This window comes from Genypterus blacodes, unplaced genomic scaffold (genome assembly GCF_046128005.1).
Source record: "Genypterus blacodes isolate CSIRO-AG114 ecotype Tasmania unplaced genomic scaffold, CSIRO-AGI_Gbla_v1 ptg000103l_1, whole genome shotgun sequence".
Classification (NCBI taxonomy): domain Eukaryota; kingdom Metazoa; phylum Chordata; class Actinopteri; order Ophidiiformes; family Ophidiidae; genus Genypterus; species Genypterus blacodes.
This window is the reverse complement of record NW_027466907.1, coordinates 238,973-252,898: the sequence shown is the minus strand read 5'-3', so window position 1 is coordinate 252,898 and position 13,926 is coordinate 238,973. Positions and strand designations below refer to the sequence as shown.

Genomic DNA, 13,926 nt, shown 5'->3' with positions numbered 1-13,926 from the left:
CACCTCCTCTCCGCCTGCAGGGAGTCTTCCTCAGAGACGGCGTCACTCAGAGTCGCTCAGCAGTGAAATAGAAACTCTGTCTCTCTCCCGCTCGTCCAGGTTTTCCTGGAGGAACGTCACTGAAGTTCTTCCGTCAGAAAATCAGATCCAAACTGTTCTCCCCATCCACGTGACGGATATGATGCAGTCTGAGATTTATTACTGAGACAAATACTTACTGTCGTTTTCACTTTAGTTTACTGTCAGTTAAAGCATTCAAACCTGCTGTTAAGATTTTAATGACCTTTTTCTTCTTCTACTTTCACATCTCCTGCATCACATTAATATTCATCACTAAACTTGAAGTCTTTAATAGGCTTCAATCAGACGTGAAACCTGTAACCTGAGAGACAGACAGTATGTAGACCCTAAAGTCCATCGCTGCCCAACAAATCCATGTTCAAAGCCGAACAGTTATAAGACAAAGTTCTATCATTCTTCTTTGATTTCATTCTTACAGTCCGTGTCATCTGGACTCCAGGGGGAACGTATTGACGCTTGTCTCGTGTTCTGGTTTTCAGTTCGTCCAGGAGGCTCTGAGTAAGAACGACACAGTGCTGCAGTTCTTCTCCCCGGCACTAAACTGCTGTGCAGACAATTTGAGCTTCAGGACGTTCCTCCAGCTGGACAACGTGCAGGAGGATCTGAAGGGCTTCGACTACCACCAGGACCCCACCTTCAACGACCTGCCCAACACCATCATCAGCGAGACCAGCATCATCATCGTCACGGTAAGCACGCCCTGCTTGTTTGCTGCCATGTTTGCCCACAATGTTCGCTCCCGTCTCACTGTCCTTCCCCTCCCCTCCTCAGGGTCGAGGGTTCTCAAAAGCGATGACCGCCAGAGAGGCTCAGGCTTTTGTCGGAGACGCTTCCTGCCACGTTAACACACTTCAGGTACACACACGCACACACACACAAGGTTCAGACAAGTTGTTCCCTTTTACCTGCGAGTGTAAATGAAAGTGTGTCTCTCTCCATACAGGACGATAAGTTGTTCCTGGACGCTCCATCGTCTCATCCCAGAGCTCCGTCCAAACGCCATCGCAGAGACACGACCAGTGACCTGCTGGAGCTTGTGGTAAACAGCGTGTGTCTGTGTGTGTGCGCGTGTGTGTGCATGTGTGTGTGTGTGTGTGTGTGTGTGTGTGTGTGTGTGTGTGTGTGTGTGTGAGACCCACGTGTTGACTCTTAAATTAACAACCATCATAATTATTTTTCACGCTTCAGTGAATTTAATTGAACACAGCGTCCTTGATTAGCAATTTCCTCGTTTACTACTCCACCCTTGGCATCGGTACCAACTCACATCCAGTTATATTCTCCCCAACGTTTCCAAAGATATATAATATGTGAGGCAGCATCACAGAGAAACACTGATTGATCTTTTTGTTTCCTTCTTAGGTGAAGTTCGGTAACGGCGAATGGAAGGTCGGTTCGGTTTCTTACCCCAAGAAAGACGAGGTTCCTCTGGCTATCATCATCCCGGGAGTCATTCTGCCCATGCTGCTCTTCATCGCCGTGTCTGTGTACTGCTACAGGTGCCGCACGCTCGCCGCACAATCACACAGATGCACAAACACATAAACGCCCGCATATTTGCTCATACGTGTTTCTCTGTGCCGGTCAGGAGGAAGAGTCAGCAGGCGGAGAGAGAGTACGGGAAGATCAAACAACAGCTGGAGACCCTGGAGGAGAGTGTCCGAGATTGCTGCAAGAAAGAATTCACTGGTGAGCACTCGAACACACGCTCACAATTTGTTGTCCACATCCACATTATACTAAGTCAAAACAAAACTGTGTCTGACAGACCTGATGATCGAAATGGAAGACCACACCAGCGACCTGAGCGAGGCCCGAATCCCCTTCCTGGACTACAAAACCTACACGGACCGGAACTTCTTCCTGCCGTCCAAAGACGGAGCCAACGACGTCATGATCACCGGGAAGCTCCAGATCCCGGAAGCTCGCCGCGAAACCGTGACACGAGCCCTCAACCAGTTCTCCAACCTGCTCAACAGCAAGCCCTTCCTCATCAATGTGAGTCCCTTCTTCCTTTTCCTCAGAGGATGTTTCCTGATGTTTCTGCTTACTCTGGGATGAGTTTTAAGTGGCGAGGTTACGTAATCGTTACCGTAGCAACCCTGTCCCTCAAGTCGGTCATGTCAGCATCTATTAGAGAGTGCATCTTCACATTCATATCCCCCCAGAGGATGAACCCTGTCAATTGTAATAACCCCATGACCTTTACTCCGTTCCACCCTCAGCACCATGACGATTCTATAAACGTTACGTTCCCTTGTTGCCATAGTAAACACTTTTTTTAAATTTTGTTTTTATCAGTTCATCCGCACACTGGAGAGTCGTCCCGACTTCAATGCCCGTTCCCGCGGTTACTTTGCCTCCCTGCTGACGGTGGCGCTGCACGGCAAACTAGAGTATTACACAGACATCATGAGGACGCTGCTGCTGGAGCTGATGGACGAGCACATCCAGAGCAAAAACCCCAAGCTCATGCTGAGGAGGTGAGGAAGGATACACACACACAGGAGATGAAGAAGAACAAATTCAAAATATGAAAGTAGAGTAAAGAGTAGAATACTTACTTCAACCTCTGTTAGAACAAAGTATTCCAGTGATTACACTCACCCACATGATGTATCCTTTTGTGTGTGTGTGTGTGTGTGTGTGTGTGTGTGTGTGTGTGTGTGTGTGTCCAGGTCAGAGACAGTGGTGGAGAGGATGCTCTGTAATTGGATGTGCATCTGTCTCTATCAGTTCCTCAAGGTAAGAGTGTTTTCTGTTTTCCTTCAGTGTTCTCTTCTTCTTCTTCTTCTTCTTCTTCATCTTCTTCTTCATCATCACTATGGCTCCTGTTCTGCTCTCTGAACAACCTTCTGTCATAATCACTGCACTCTGTGTCCCCCTCTCTGTTTCTCTCTCTCATTTTCTGAGTTGATCTGATAATTGCCTGATACTGATCTTATATGTGTGTTTGTGTGTGTGTGTGGTTTAGGACACAGCTGGAGAGCCTTTATACAAACTGTTCAAAGCCTTGAAGCATCAGGTTGAGAAAGGGCCTGTGGACGCTAAGATGAACAAAGCCAAATACACGCTGAACGATACAGGCCTGCTGGGAGATAATGTGGAGTACTGTGTACTGGTGAGTTCAGCTCTCTTTACTATCAAAGTATTTGGGGTGATCTTCAGGATATTTAAGTGATTCAAAAAAACATTAAACTCTACTGACTGTCCCATAGAGACCACTGACGTCATCGCTGCGGAACACAACATGTATCATTCCAAAAGAATCATGTATTTCCTCTGTGACACAGTGAAGATGAAAAACTGAAAGGATTTTGATGTGTGTTTGTAAAAGTAGATCTGTGTGTGCCTGTGAAGTCACACACAGTGATGAGACGTTCAGCCACGCAGCTGAAACGCTTCTGCACTCTGCATAAATATATCAACTAACACAAACAGGCGCCTCCTGGACTCTGCAGCCTGTGGAGGAGCACAAAGAGTCTGATGTTTGTGTTGGTTGAATACATGTATTAAGGGTTCTTGATCAAGGGAACCAAAGGTATCAGGACACAAAGTACGAGACTGAAGCAATGTGCTGCATCCTGAGAAGATGCTGATGCACAGACTCTCTGAATAGATGCATCATAACATTGTTCTTCACACGATGATGTCATTTCCTCCATGTTTGTCTCATCAGACTCTGCAGGTCCAGGTGCATGGTGAAGGTCCAGATGTCACCCCGGTGAAGGTCCTGAACTGTGACACCATCTCTCAGGTAGGTTTGATGCTTTTAAACTCAAATTCTGAAAATCTCAGCGGCTTATTGAAATGACATGTGTCATTCTTTCAACTTGATATTTTCTCTTCTCCAGGTGAAAGAGAAGATCATTGATCAGGTCTACAGGAATCTGCCGTACTCACAGAGGCCCAAGGTGGAAAGTGTTGCTCTGGGTGAGAAACACACACACACACACACACACACACACACACACACACACACAGAGAGTTTACATTTGTAAGAAAATGAGATCAAAGTTCTAATGTGTTCTTCCTCCTTTATCCCCAGAGTGGCGCCCTGGTTGCAGTGGTCAGATTCTGTCCGACCTTGACCTGACCTCTCAGAAAGAAGGACGCTGGAAAAGACTCAACACTTTGGCTCATTATAATGTGAGTGTGTGTGATGAAGAATTCATGTCAAAGGTTCAATAATGCGGCTGCTTCTTTGAAACCAGTGAGTTCATGAAGTAACATTCGGACATTAAACCTCCACACTGAATCCAGACTAATGAATTAGTCATTCAAGGTTAATCCGCCATCATTTCTAGGAAATTCCTGACACACAAACCAAGCGGATTGAAGTCAGTGTCAGGTTAATCAAATCTTTGGTTAGTAATCTTGTTCTTTTAATCCCTTAAAGTCTGAAGTTATGTTGTTAATCTTTGCTAGACGCAATAAATTGAGGTATTTCAAATTTTCTTGGAAACATTTCTGCCAATAAGAATAATAATAATAACAATATACTAATAAAATCAGATTTTCATCGAATCAATTCAATTAGACTTTTCTTTGAAATTGGCTTTAGTTTCTTTCTAAATGCCATAAAATGTCTCCCGACTCCAGAGGATTCATCTGTCCCACGCTGTAGATTTCCGTAACAACATTTGTAGGTGGATGCCCTCCGTGAGGCATGATGGGAATTCCAGGTCACACTTTGGATTTATTTTCTTAATCATCTTTTGCTTCAGTGTGTGGAGCTTGGACGTTACTCAGCATGAGTCACAGAGCAGAGCAATGTCCGAGCACATGGGACTCTCCCCCGCGTGGCACCAACACCAGCGCAGTTAATAAAAGTCGCTCCTCTGTCGCCACGTTTGACATTTAAACATTTTATCTGCCTTCATTTCTGCCGCAATCAGACGACACATTTAATACGGTTCGCTGATCGGGAACGGGAGAGAATCAAGGCCACCTTTCTCTTTAAAACAATGAATTCTTTAAACGGGTCGGGAAGCTGCTGGGTGAAGTTATAGCTGCTTTATGCCAGAATACTTTAAATCCTGTAAAATGTAAAGTAAAATGAACGACCGAGTTTATACATATGATATAATGTGTTTGTGTTTTCCAGGTTCGGGATAATGCCACGGTGGTTCTGTCCAAAGTTATACACACACAGTCCTTCCTCCAACACCAAGACAACCATGATGAGAGTATGTCCACACCCACACCCACACACACACACCCTCTGGAAATGTTCATGTTTTTTTTTCTACTCCGAATCCCAAAGTGGTGCTGCTCGGGGGCGCTGTTGGTCATAATTTAACCTCACAACCTTGTCTGTCCAGAAAACGCCCTGTTGGAGGAGGACAACACGTTCCACCTTGTGAGGCCGGCGGACGACATCGACGAGGTGAAGTCCAGGAAAGGCAGCATGAAGCACAAAGCCATGACCAAAGCCATCACAGAGATCTACCTGACCAGGCTGCTGTCAGTCAAGGTACAGCCACCCACATCTTCATCTGGCTGATGAGGATGAGGAGGAGGATTTTCACCATTCCGCACCCTAATTATAAATGAAATTACCTGCATAGATAACTTGATTACTTGCATAAAAATGTAGCCAAATATGAGAGTGATTGGGTGTTTACACACAACAAGACAACTGTAATGACGTGTGTGCGCGCGTGTGTGTGTGTGTGTTACAGGGCACGCTGCAGCAGTTTGTGGATGACTTCTTCCGGAGTGTGTTGTGCTCCGGCAACGCCGTTCCTCCTGCTGTCAAATACTTCTTCGACTTCCTGGACGAACAGGCGCTGAGACACGACAATGTGGACGAGGAGACGCTACAGATCTGGAAGACTAACAGGTGATACACACACACACACACACACACACGAACAGTCTGTCCTGATTCTTCTAACGCCGCCTTAACAGATCAGCTGAAACGAGACCAGCAGCTCCAATTCTGACCACTTTGAAATCTTAAAATTAATTATGATAGAATAATTAATAGTAGCAGTCATAACAACAGTGACATGAAAATTAATTAGTGCGGATCTGTGTGTGAGTGAACTTGAATAAAAAATTAAATACATTAACATCAACATACAACAGTTGCATTATACTTTATCAAAAGAGTTCTTTTTTGTTGGTGTTTTTGGATGACAGGCGATCTCTGTGAACTAATGTAATGATGTTACTGTGTGTGTGTGTGTGTGTGTGTGTGTGTGTCTGTGTGTGTGTGTGTGTGTCTCAGCTCCACTTCAAAGCTTTTCTAAATGTGTCTGTTGGAGATGGAACCTAACGTGGGAAATAATTACACCACACTGACACTTTGTCTGTGTGTGTGTGTGTGTGTGTGTGCGTGTGTGTACTATAGCCCATTAGTTAAACTACAGGGTAATTATGTCTCCATCGCTAAATCCAAGCAGTTGACCACATAAAAGGCTTAATTGCCTTTTATCGGGACAGATAGACGATGACAGAGAGACAACGCTCACATCGTCTCTGCTCCGCTTCAAAAGACGGCCCTGAGCCCAGCGCGTCAATCACCACCATCTCACACACATGCCGTCACAAATAACTTCAGAGTATGAAATATTCATGGCGGCGGTGACTTATTGATGGCAGCGAGGGTCTGTGGAGGTTTGTGTGGCAGGACAAGATGAAAGGAGCGGGAGAGGACAGATGTGAGCGTCTCACAGGGACACACAGCAGCGTTCACAGGTCCATAATAATAAGTCTGATCTTGGTGTCTCTGATGTGTCCATGAGAGACAGAGACGGATACAGAGATACAGACTGGGGCTTCCATTCATCTGCGTTTGGGGCAATTAGAAGTTAAAAATGTCAAAAATGTGCAATGAAAAGACTTAAATTTCAGCCAAACTACAGTTAAACTTGCTGATTGATTTACTTCAGATGTACTGACCTGAACATGAATGTGTATTTGTGTCTGTGTGTGCGCTCTTCAGCCTGCTCCTGAGGTTTTGGGTGAACCTCCTGAGGAACCCCAGCTTCATCTTTGACGTCCACGTGACGGAGGTGGTGGACGGGTCGCTTCACGTCATCTTCCAAACCTTCATGGACGCCTGCAACAAGACAGAGCACAAACTCAGCAGAGTGAGTCGAGTTTCACCACACGAGCGCTCTAACAGAGTCACCTTCACCTTCACGCAGACCAGAAAGATGCTGGAACAATTAGGCAAAAGCTTTGGCTGCAGTAATCAAAGCATCTCATCTCAGCTGAAACCATCTGCTGTTGTTCTCTCTCTCTCTCTCTCTCTCTCTCCTCTCTCCTCTCTCCTCTCTCTCTCTCTCTCTCTCTCTCTCTCTCTCTCTCTCTGTGTCTGCAGGAGTCACCCAGCAACAAGCTGCTGTATGCAAAGGAGATTTCCACGTACAAGAAGATGGTGGATGAGTGAGTTTGATAGAGAAAGACTCCAGATGGGAGTTCAGGGAAATTAATTTCACTCTTATAGGAATGTTTAAGTTCCCTGAGCTGCTTTGTCGCGTTCCTGTTCTTACATGAAAGTGGATTTATTTTGTCACGCTGTGTGTTTTCTCTTCTCAGTTACTACAAAGGAATCAGACAGATGGTGTCAGTCAGTGATCAGGACATGAACACACACCTGGCTGAGGTGTCCAGGGTATGAGTTTATATTTTTAGGTTTCCATTTAAAAGTATACAAATGTTTCCACATACTATTGATCCTTAAAGGGAAATATTTTGTAGATGTTTTTAACTAGTTATTTTCTGAAAAAAAATGTATTCGGACCTGTTGAGAGCTGGTGAATGAGAATAAATGTAAATGAATAAAAAAATCCTTTTACTTGAATTGACTGACTAATATTCTCTGCAGCGGCTCCATTCCTCCTAGCCTGCATGTTTTCCCTCCATCCACCTAATGGAATCACATTTTCATATTTCTGAGACGTTTCAAACTTTTTTTTCACCTCAGAGGGCTTTAACAGCTATTAAACTGTTTTCCTCCACTGCAGCAACACACAGAGAAGCTGAACACTCAGGCGGCCTTACATCAGCTCTACCAGTACGCCAGCAAGTACTACGACGTGGTAAGAAGCAGCTCTGCACTCTGTAAACACTCTTGATGTACCAGAACACGGAGTAATTACACATAATGGACATTTAAACCATTTAAACCTGACACAGTTTAGTAGTTGTGTTGCAACGTTTTACATCATTTTCACTCGGCAGCATTTAATTGTAAATATGGCGATTAGACGTGTTTCGTTTCAATCTCAGATGAATGTTAAATAATTCAAATAGATTTCAGCCTCATGAGTAATGGGACTGATTAAGACTCATACATCATGTATTTACCATTATTCAACTAAAAGAGGCACAAATCAATTATATTTACTCAACATTTAGCCCTATATCGGATTGATTACATGTACATTTGCCTCAATCACAGTGGAGATAAATAATGAGTGTATACGTGTGTGTAAACGTAGTGATTAGTGATATTTTAATAACTTAATTACAAAGATGTCAGATTGAAGTTGTTTTCGTCTCTCACAGATCATCCAGTCCCTGGACGATGACCCTGCAGCCCAGAACAAGCAGCTCACGCTCCGACTGCAACAGATCGCCGCCGCCCTGGAGAACAAGGTCACTGACCTCTGACCTCCCACCACCAGGAGGGGGGGGGTCTGTGTGTAACAGCTAAGCGACACAGAATTCCATTTCCCATATAACGACGAGGACAAGGTTGTGCTGACGGACTGAAGTCCCCACAAAAACAATGACCATACAAGGCCTGAAGGGGCGGAGCTAAAGGACTCCATTACATATTTTCCACCATTTAAGGAACAGAGATTAAGGACCAATGAAGTGTTTAATGCAGCCATTGGTGCCACACTTGTGTTGTTATGGTAACGAGTCGAGTGGAGTCATTCTTCCATTTAGAGCTATTAGGAATTTGGGAAGGATAATGACTGCGATGTGACTGCAGCTGGGAGTTCTGGGAAATTAAAGGTGTATTTTTGTATCTAGCCTCTGCTGCATCACTGTCATCTACAAACTTTAATTTTATCGACTGAAGGACTGAGGGAGGCCCTGCAGCCTGAGCAATGGAGACCGATTTTTGGATACCTGAAGTGATTCAGTGAAGTAGTAAATCTTGACCAAATATTTTACTTTTGACCACTCAGCCTTTTACACATGAAGCGGCTCTACGGCCATTTAAGGATCTGGATGTAGAGATGGCAAACTGACCACTTTTTTTGCTTCGTCATCAAGGAGTGAAGCAACGTAAACAAACTGTGGACGCCGGATGAATTCGCCTGATTTCTGATCTGAAGTCGACAGAGAAGGAGAACTGAAACGTATAACTTTTTAACTCGTGTATAAACACCAATCGACCAACGTGAAGACGGTACGGTGATCAGGGCTCACAGCCTACAAAGACGAGGGAGTTCCGGGTACGAGGAAGGAAAAAGATAAACAGCAGCACAGACTTCACCATTCTACAGCCAAATGTGTTTCTTGCTGATGATCTTGTGTTAAATATGAAACAAACTGAAATGACAGATAATCAGCTGGATGATCTTTGTTTTGTGTTGTCTAGTTTCAGTCTTTGTACAGGCTTTAATAAGAGGCTCACACCACATTCTTACTGGACTGACAAATCAGCACTCAGTTTGTTTGTTGTTTTGTTGAAAGGTTAATCAGGGTGGTCCATGATGTCATATCCTGTTTGTATGATTTCATCTTGACACGATGCCGTTGGACGTTTTTTTCAATTTCCTGTGCAAAATCATGACTGCCTGATCACGTCCGTGTAAATCCACCGACTTTAAGCGGTTTGTCGTTATTGTGATTTTAATTTTTAGCTATTTTCCGTTTTCATAATGCGTTTAAATGAAGTCAGTCGTTATGCTTATATTTCACCTCGGAAGTGATCAGCCTTCCATAAACAGGGTATTTGTGTATCCTTAAAAACTCCAAACGTCTTAAAGTATTGAAACGTCTTAAATCCAAACATAGTAGGCCTCATTCCGCCCCAGAGGGCCACTAGGTGGCGTCCAAACGACACCTCTAGTCAATTCTTACCAAGCAAAGTTTCGTCATCTCGGTTCCACTTCTGGCTCAATTAACTGTTGCTGCTGTTTGGACACTACAACACGTGGTGAGAATGAGACAAAGTTATCAAACGCACCTTTCATGGAGTAGGAAGCAGTTAAGCAAACAAAAATAAAACAAGTATAACGTGATTCATGTGAACTGTTCCAGGGAGGAAGACAGCAGGTAAACATTACATTCTGAGCACATAGGCAAGCCTGATTTCTGATCCCTTTGTGGACCCAGTTAAAGCCACATGGAGGTTTGGGTTTGTTAAGTGCCGTTACACTGCTGCAGTGTGAATTAAGTCCTTTATTTTCCACTCACCATCATGGTCTTCATCATACTGTGCGGCTGCCTTATTTTTTGCCTGCTGAGCCCAAACAACAAGCTTCATGTCCAGCTTGAGTTCCTATCAAAGCGTTACATGATGTAAACTGTGAGTTTCATTCCTGCTCTCAAAGAAAGGTTTGTTTTCATGCTTCGAGAAAAAAACTCTTGTTTGTTAAGTTCACGTTTCAAGTTAAACTTTACAATCCTATAAAATGGGATCTTTGAAATCAGCGTCTGAAGCAATACAACCTGAAGCTGGTGCTGTATATTTGTACTAAATCCTTAAACGTATCATGGACACACTGCAGGTTTTTGACCAAAATTTGGCCTCATTAGAACTCGAAGAACACGACTGAAAAGATGAATAATGATCTACTTCTGCTTTCCATAAACTTTCTGTTTCATTTATTAGCTTATAAACGCCACTATCATGCCAGATATTGGCCTAGAAGTTGCAGTGTGTTCGTTTCCCTACAGAATTTTGTTTTAGTCGTACAAATAATAAGAAAAGCCAGAAATCTACGGGGAAGGAAAAACTATTAAATAATCTTGTGGTACTTTTATGAAAATTGTTGTGAAATGTGGATGTTGTTGATGTGTCGGTACTCCATTTCGCTCAGATCTCAGAAGGATTTATTTTATTTTTTCTGCTGAATCACGCGTTTCATTGGCTTTTCAAAGCAAACACTTGCTTTTATCATCAAGAGATGTTTTCATCATTAAATCATTATAAAGCGTTTTTTTTCAGCTTGTTTACTTACACAAGAGATTCATGCTCATAGCACTCAACAGATAGAGTTTAAAAAAGTATAAATAATATGACCGAATTCCCAGCTCTGTTGAAACTCTAGCTGCTTTCTGCCTTGGTTTTCCCACCAGCAAAGTGCCTTAAAGAGTAGAAATAATAAACATAAAAGCCAAAAAGGTGACAGAAGCACATAAAGGTTTACTGAAGGTCAGTGGGGGAGGAATTTTAAAATCACAACACAAAGACGAAGGAAAGTGAAGTATTATCCAGTATTTTAATAGCATGGATATATTGCTACATTTTTGCTGCATATTTAAGAACGATGTTCCAACTTCACTTGGTTTATCAAGCAGAGATAACGGAAGTTAATCCTCCAAAACGTTGTTGAACTGTAAAATCCACCCCTGCTAGTGTGACGTGTATGAAGGAGGTGTGAAGTAAACAGATGAGGTTTGGTTCCATGGTGCTCTCAGTGCTGCCCATGGTGGCTGGGAGTGGTACTGCAACAAGAAGGAAAACCCAATTATTCTTGACCAAGAGCAAACTAAAACATTGTCATGTTACGAGAGCAAAGTTGCATTTTTGAGGAGAGTTTGGGAGGAGATGTGAATGCAGTGATGATAGATTGAACCCTGAAAAAGAAACGGTTGTATTTCCGCTTATTTCTACACATGAGCAACTGCATCTGAATTTGTTACAATTATATTCAGATTAAGAGAAAGCAACGCAAAAGATTCCTGTAAGGAAAATTGGAACATTTTTCTCTATAATGACTTTATTCATTAAATTCATTCATCTTTCTTGAAATAATGATTTTGTTGTCATGGCAGTGTTTATTTCTGAAAATATTACAACTTTATTCTCAATCTGCTATTTTTCTGTAATGTAGCTGAGAAAAAAACTGTAATGTCAATAATATGGATATTTTAATTTGAGAAGCACCAACACTGAATAATCGACATAAACTTGTAAATGAGAGAAAAAAGTACTTTGGTATATGAAGTATTAAAGCTCCAGGACAGTACAGTGAATATTTCCAATAATAAGCTTTGAATTGCCATTGTGAATAATTAGCAGTGTTTCCAAAGGTACCGTGGATGAAAACATGATGGCTGGATGTGATCAGTGACGTGTGTAAGACATTCTGTTTGTACTTTGATTTGAGGATCTGTTATATTTTATGACATTGTAAACTGAACATTTGTGAAATATCGTTTACAAAACACAAAGAACAAGGATTCTGAGGAGAATCTGGATGTAATAAAGGAAACAAAAAGCCCACTGGTACAGATTTATGCCTTTACAAATGTAAAGTTTTACCACTGTAACAGTTTGTACATCAGATACAGCTTCTTTCCTTTTTGTCTTCAATCATTATCAACATAACAAAAGAGAAATGGTTTGACCGACTGGACCAAGTGTCTACCAGTCAGAACCACCAGTACAAATGTACAAGGACCCGCCTGGACTGGACTGAAGCCCAAATCAGTGACTCTTCTAAGGAAGTGGAGAAGTGGGCAAGAAGTCCAGATCCAACAATTCCAAATTATCCAATAAAAAGATGTTTATACCAACTGGAGGTTTCTCTGTTTTTTATTCTCATCTGGTGTCATTTCTCATATTGATTTTCTGTTGCAGTTATGACACAACTCTTAACTCAGCGACCACAAGTATGAAATCGGTTTCTCACACTTGCGGCACATTAGTATGAATACAGCCTAAGATTACTGGGAACACACACACACACACACACACACTCACACACTGTATGTATCCACCTGTATCCGAGTGTAAACGTGAAGGTCAAAGCCTGATACGGGCTCAGGGTTTGTATTCCCCATAAGAGTCACATTATAAAAGTTAAATGCACATTGAAATGTAGAAATGTATGTGTTATGGTTTGAAATAAGCGTTCAGCCTTGGGGCTTTGCACTAATGTAATAAGCGTCAAGGCTTTGTCATGAATGTTTTAGATTGTTTGATATTCACTTGTTTATCCCCAAAGACCCAACAAACACTACAAGTAGTCAGGAATAAATGAGTTTTTAACAAATTTTCACCTGGATTTTACTTTCAGATGCAGTGTTGTACAAACATGCACACTAAACACTAAAACATGTGGAGGTGAGATTGTTTTTCATTTGTTGACGTGTGACATTTTACACTATATGTACATAAAGGACACACATTCGATTATTAAAGAGTTATAAAAATGAGGGCGCATTTTAAAACTGCATACTTTACATGTATGCATGTGTTGCAGTAGGAAATAATGTTTTTAATGGACAAACTCCTACTCAGCCTGAGGCAAAGACCAACAGCAGCGAAACTGAATCTTATTCATTATTCATAACTATGATCGTTCAAGGACATTTTACATTTCTTGCTCATTAATGTTGGACAACAACTCTCTTTTCCATAACAATACATCTAAATTCATACAGAATGTGTTTCTCTGTCAGGAAAATTTAATATTAATGAATATTATGAGAGTTTTAAATAATACTAATCCATCTATTGTGTCACATTGGCATTATTAAGAGCTGCTGTGGAGAGAAAAGCAAACGTTGCATCTTTACATTTTTCATTGAATGCCTTTTTCGCACTCAACCAGTAATGGCATGGTATTTAAATTCCCATAGAATCCCATTTCCATCCTATTGAACAACTGTAATACACATAACTGCAATCATCCAGTC

The 13,926-nt window shown here is 42.1% G+C and overlaps 1 protein-coding gene across 3 annotated transcripts in view; it reads left to right on the top strand.

Moving 5' to 3' along the window:
- Positions 1-12,801, top strand: part of LOC143008350 (plexin-B2-like) — a 65,289-nt gene extending 52,488 nt beyond the window's left edge. For all 3 annotated transcript variants that reach the window (XM_076160081.1, XM_076160079.1, XM_076160082.1), the window contains 20 exons: positions 561-770; positions 853-936; positions 1,025-1,120; positions 1,444-1,580; positions 1,670-1,770; positions 1,850-2,079; positions 2,383-2,564; positions 2,760-2,826; positions 3,056-3,202; positions 3,761-3,838; positions 3,936-4,014; positions 4,130-4,230; positions 5,189-5,270; positions 5,406-5,557; positions 5,766-5,926; positions 7,034-7,181; positions 7,415-7,479; positions 7,633-7,708; positions 8,061-8,135; positions 8,605-12,801. In XM_076160081.1, coding sequence (XP_076016196.1) covers positions 561-770; positions 853-936; positions 1,025-1,120; positions 1,444-1,580; positions 1,670-1,770; positions 1,850-2,079; positions 2,383-2,564; positions 2,760-2,826; positions 3,056-3,202; positions 3,761-3,838; positions 3,936-4,014; positions 4,130-4,230; positions 5,189-5,270; positions 5,406-5,557; positions 5,766-5,926; positions 7,034-7,181; positions 7,415-7,479; positions 7,633-7,708; positions 8,061-8,135; positions 8,605-8,709 — 2,376 coding nt within the window. In that variant the 3' untranslated portion in view covers positions 8,710-12,801. The remainder of the gene's footprint in view (positions 1-560; positions 771-852; positions 937-1,024; positions 1,121-1,443; positions 1,581-1,669; positions 1,771-1,849; positions 2,080-2,382; positions 2,565-2,759; positions 2,827-3,055; positions 3,203-3,760; positions 3,839-3,935; positions 4,015-4,129; positions 4,231-5,188; positions 5,271-5,405; positions 5,558-5,765; positions 5,927-7,033; positions 7,182-7,414; positions 7,480-7,632; positions 7,709-8,060; positions 8,136-8,604) is intronic.
- Positions 12,802-13,926: the final 1,125 nt, after the last annotated feature.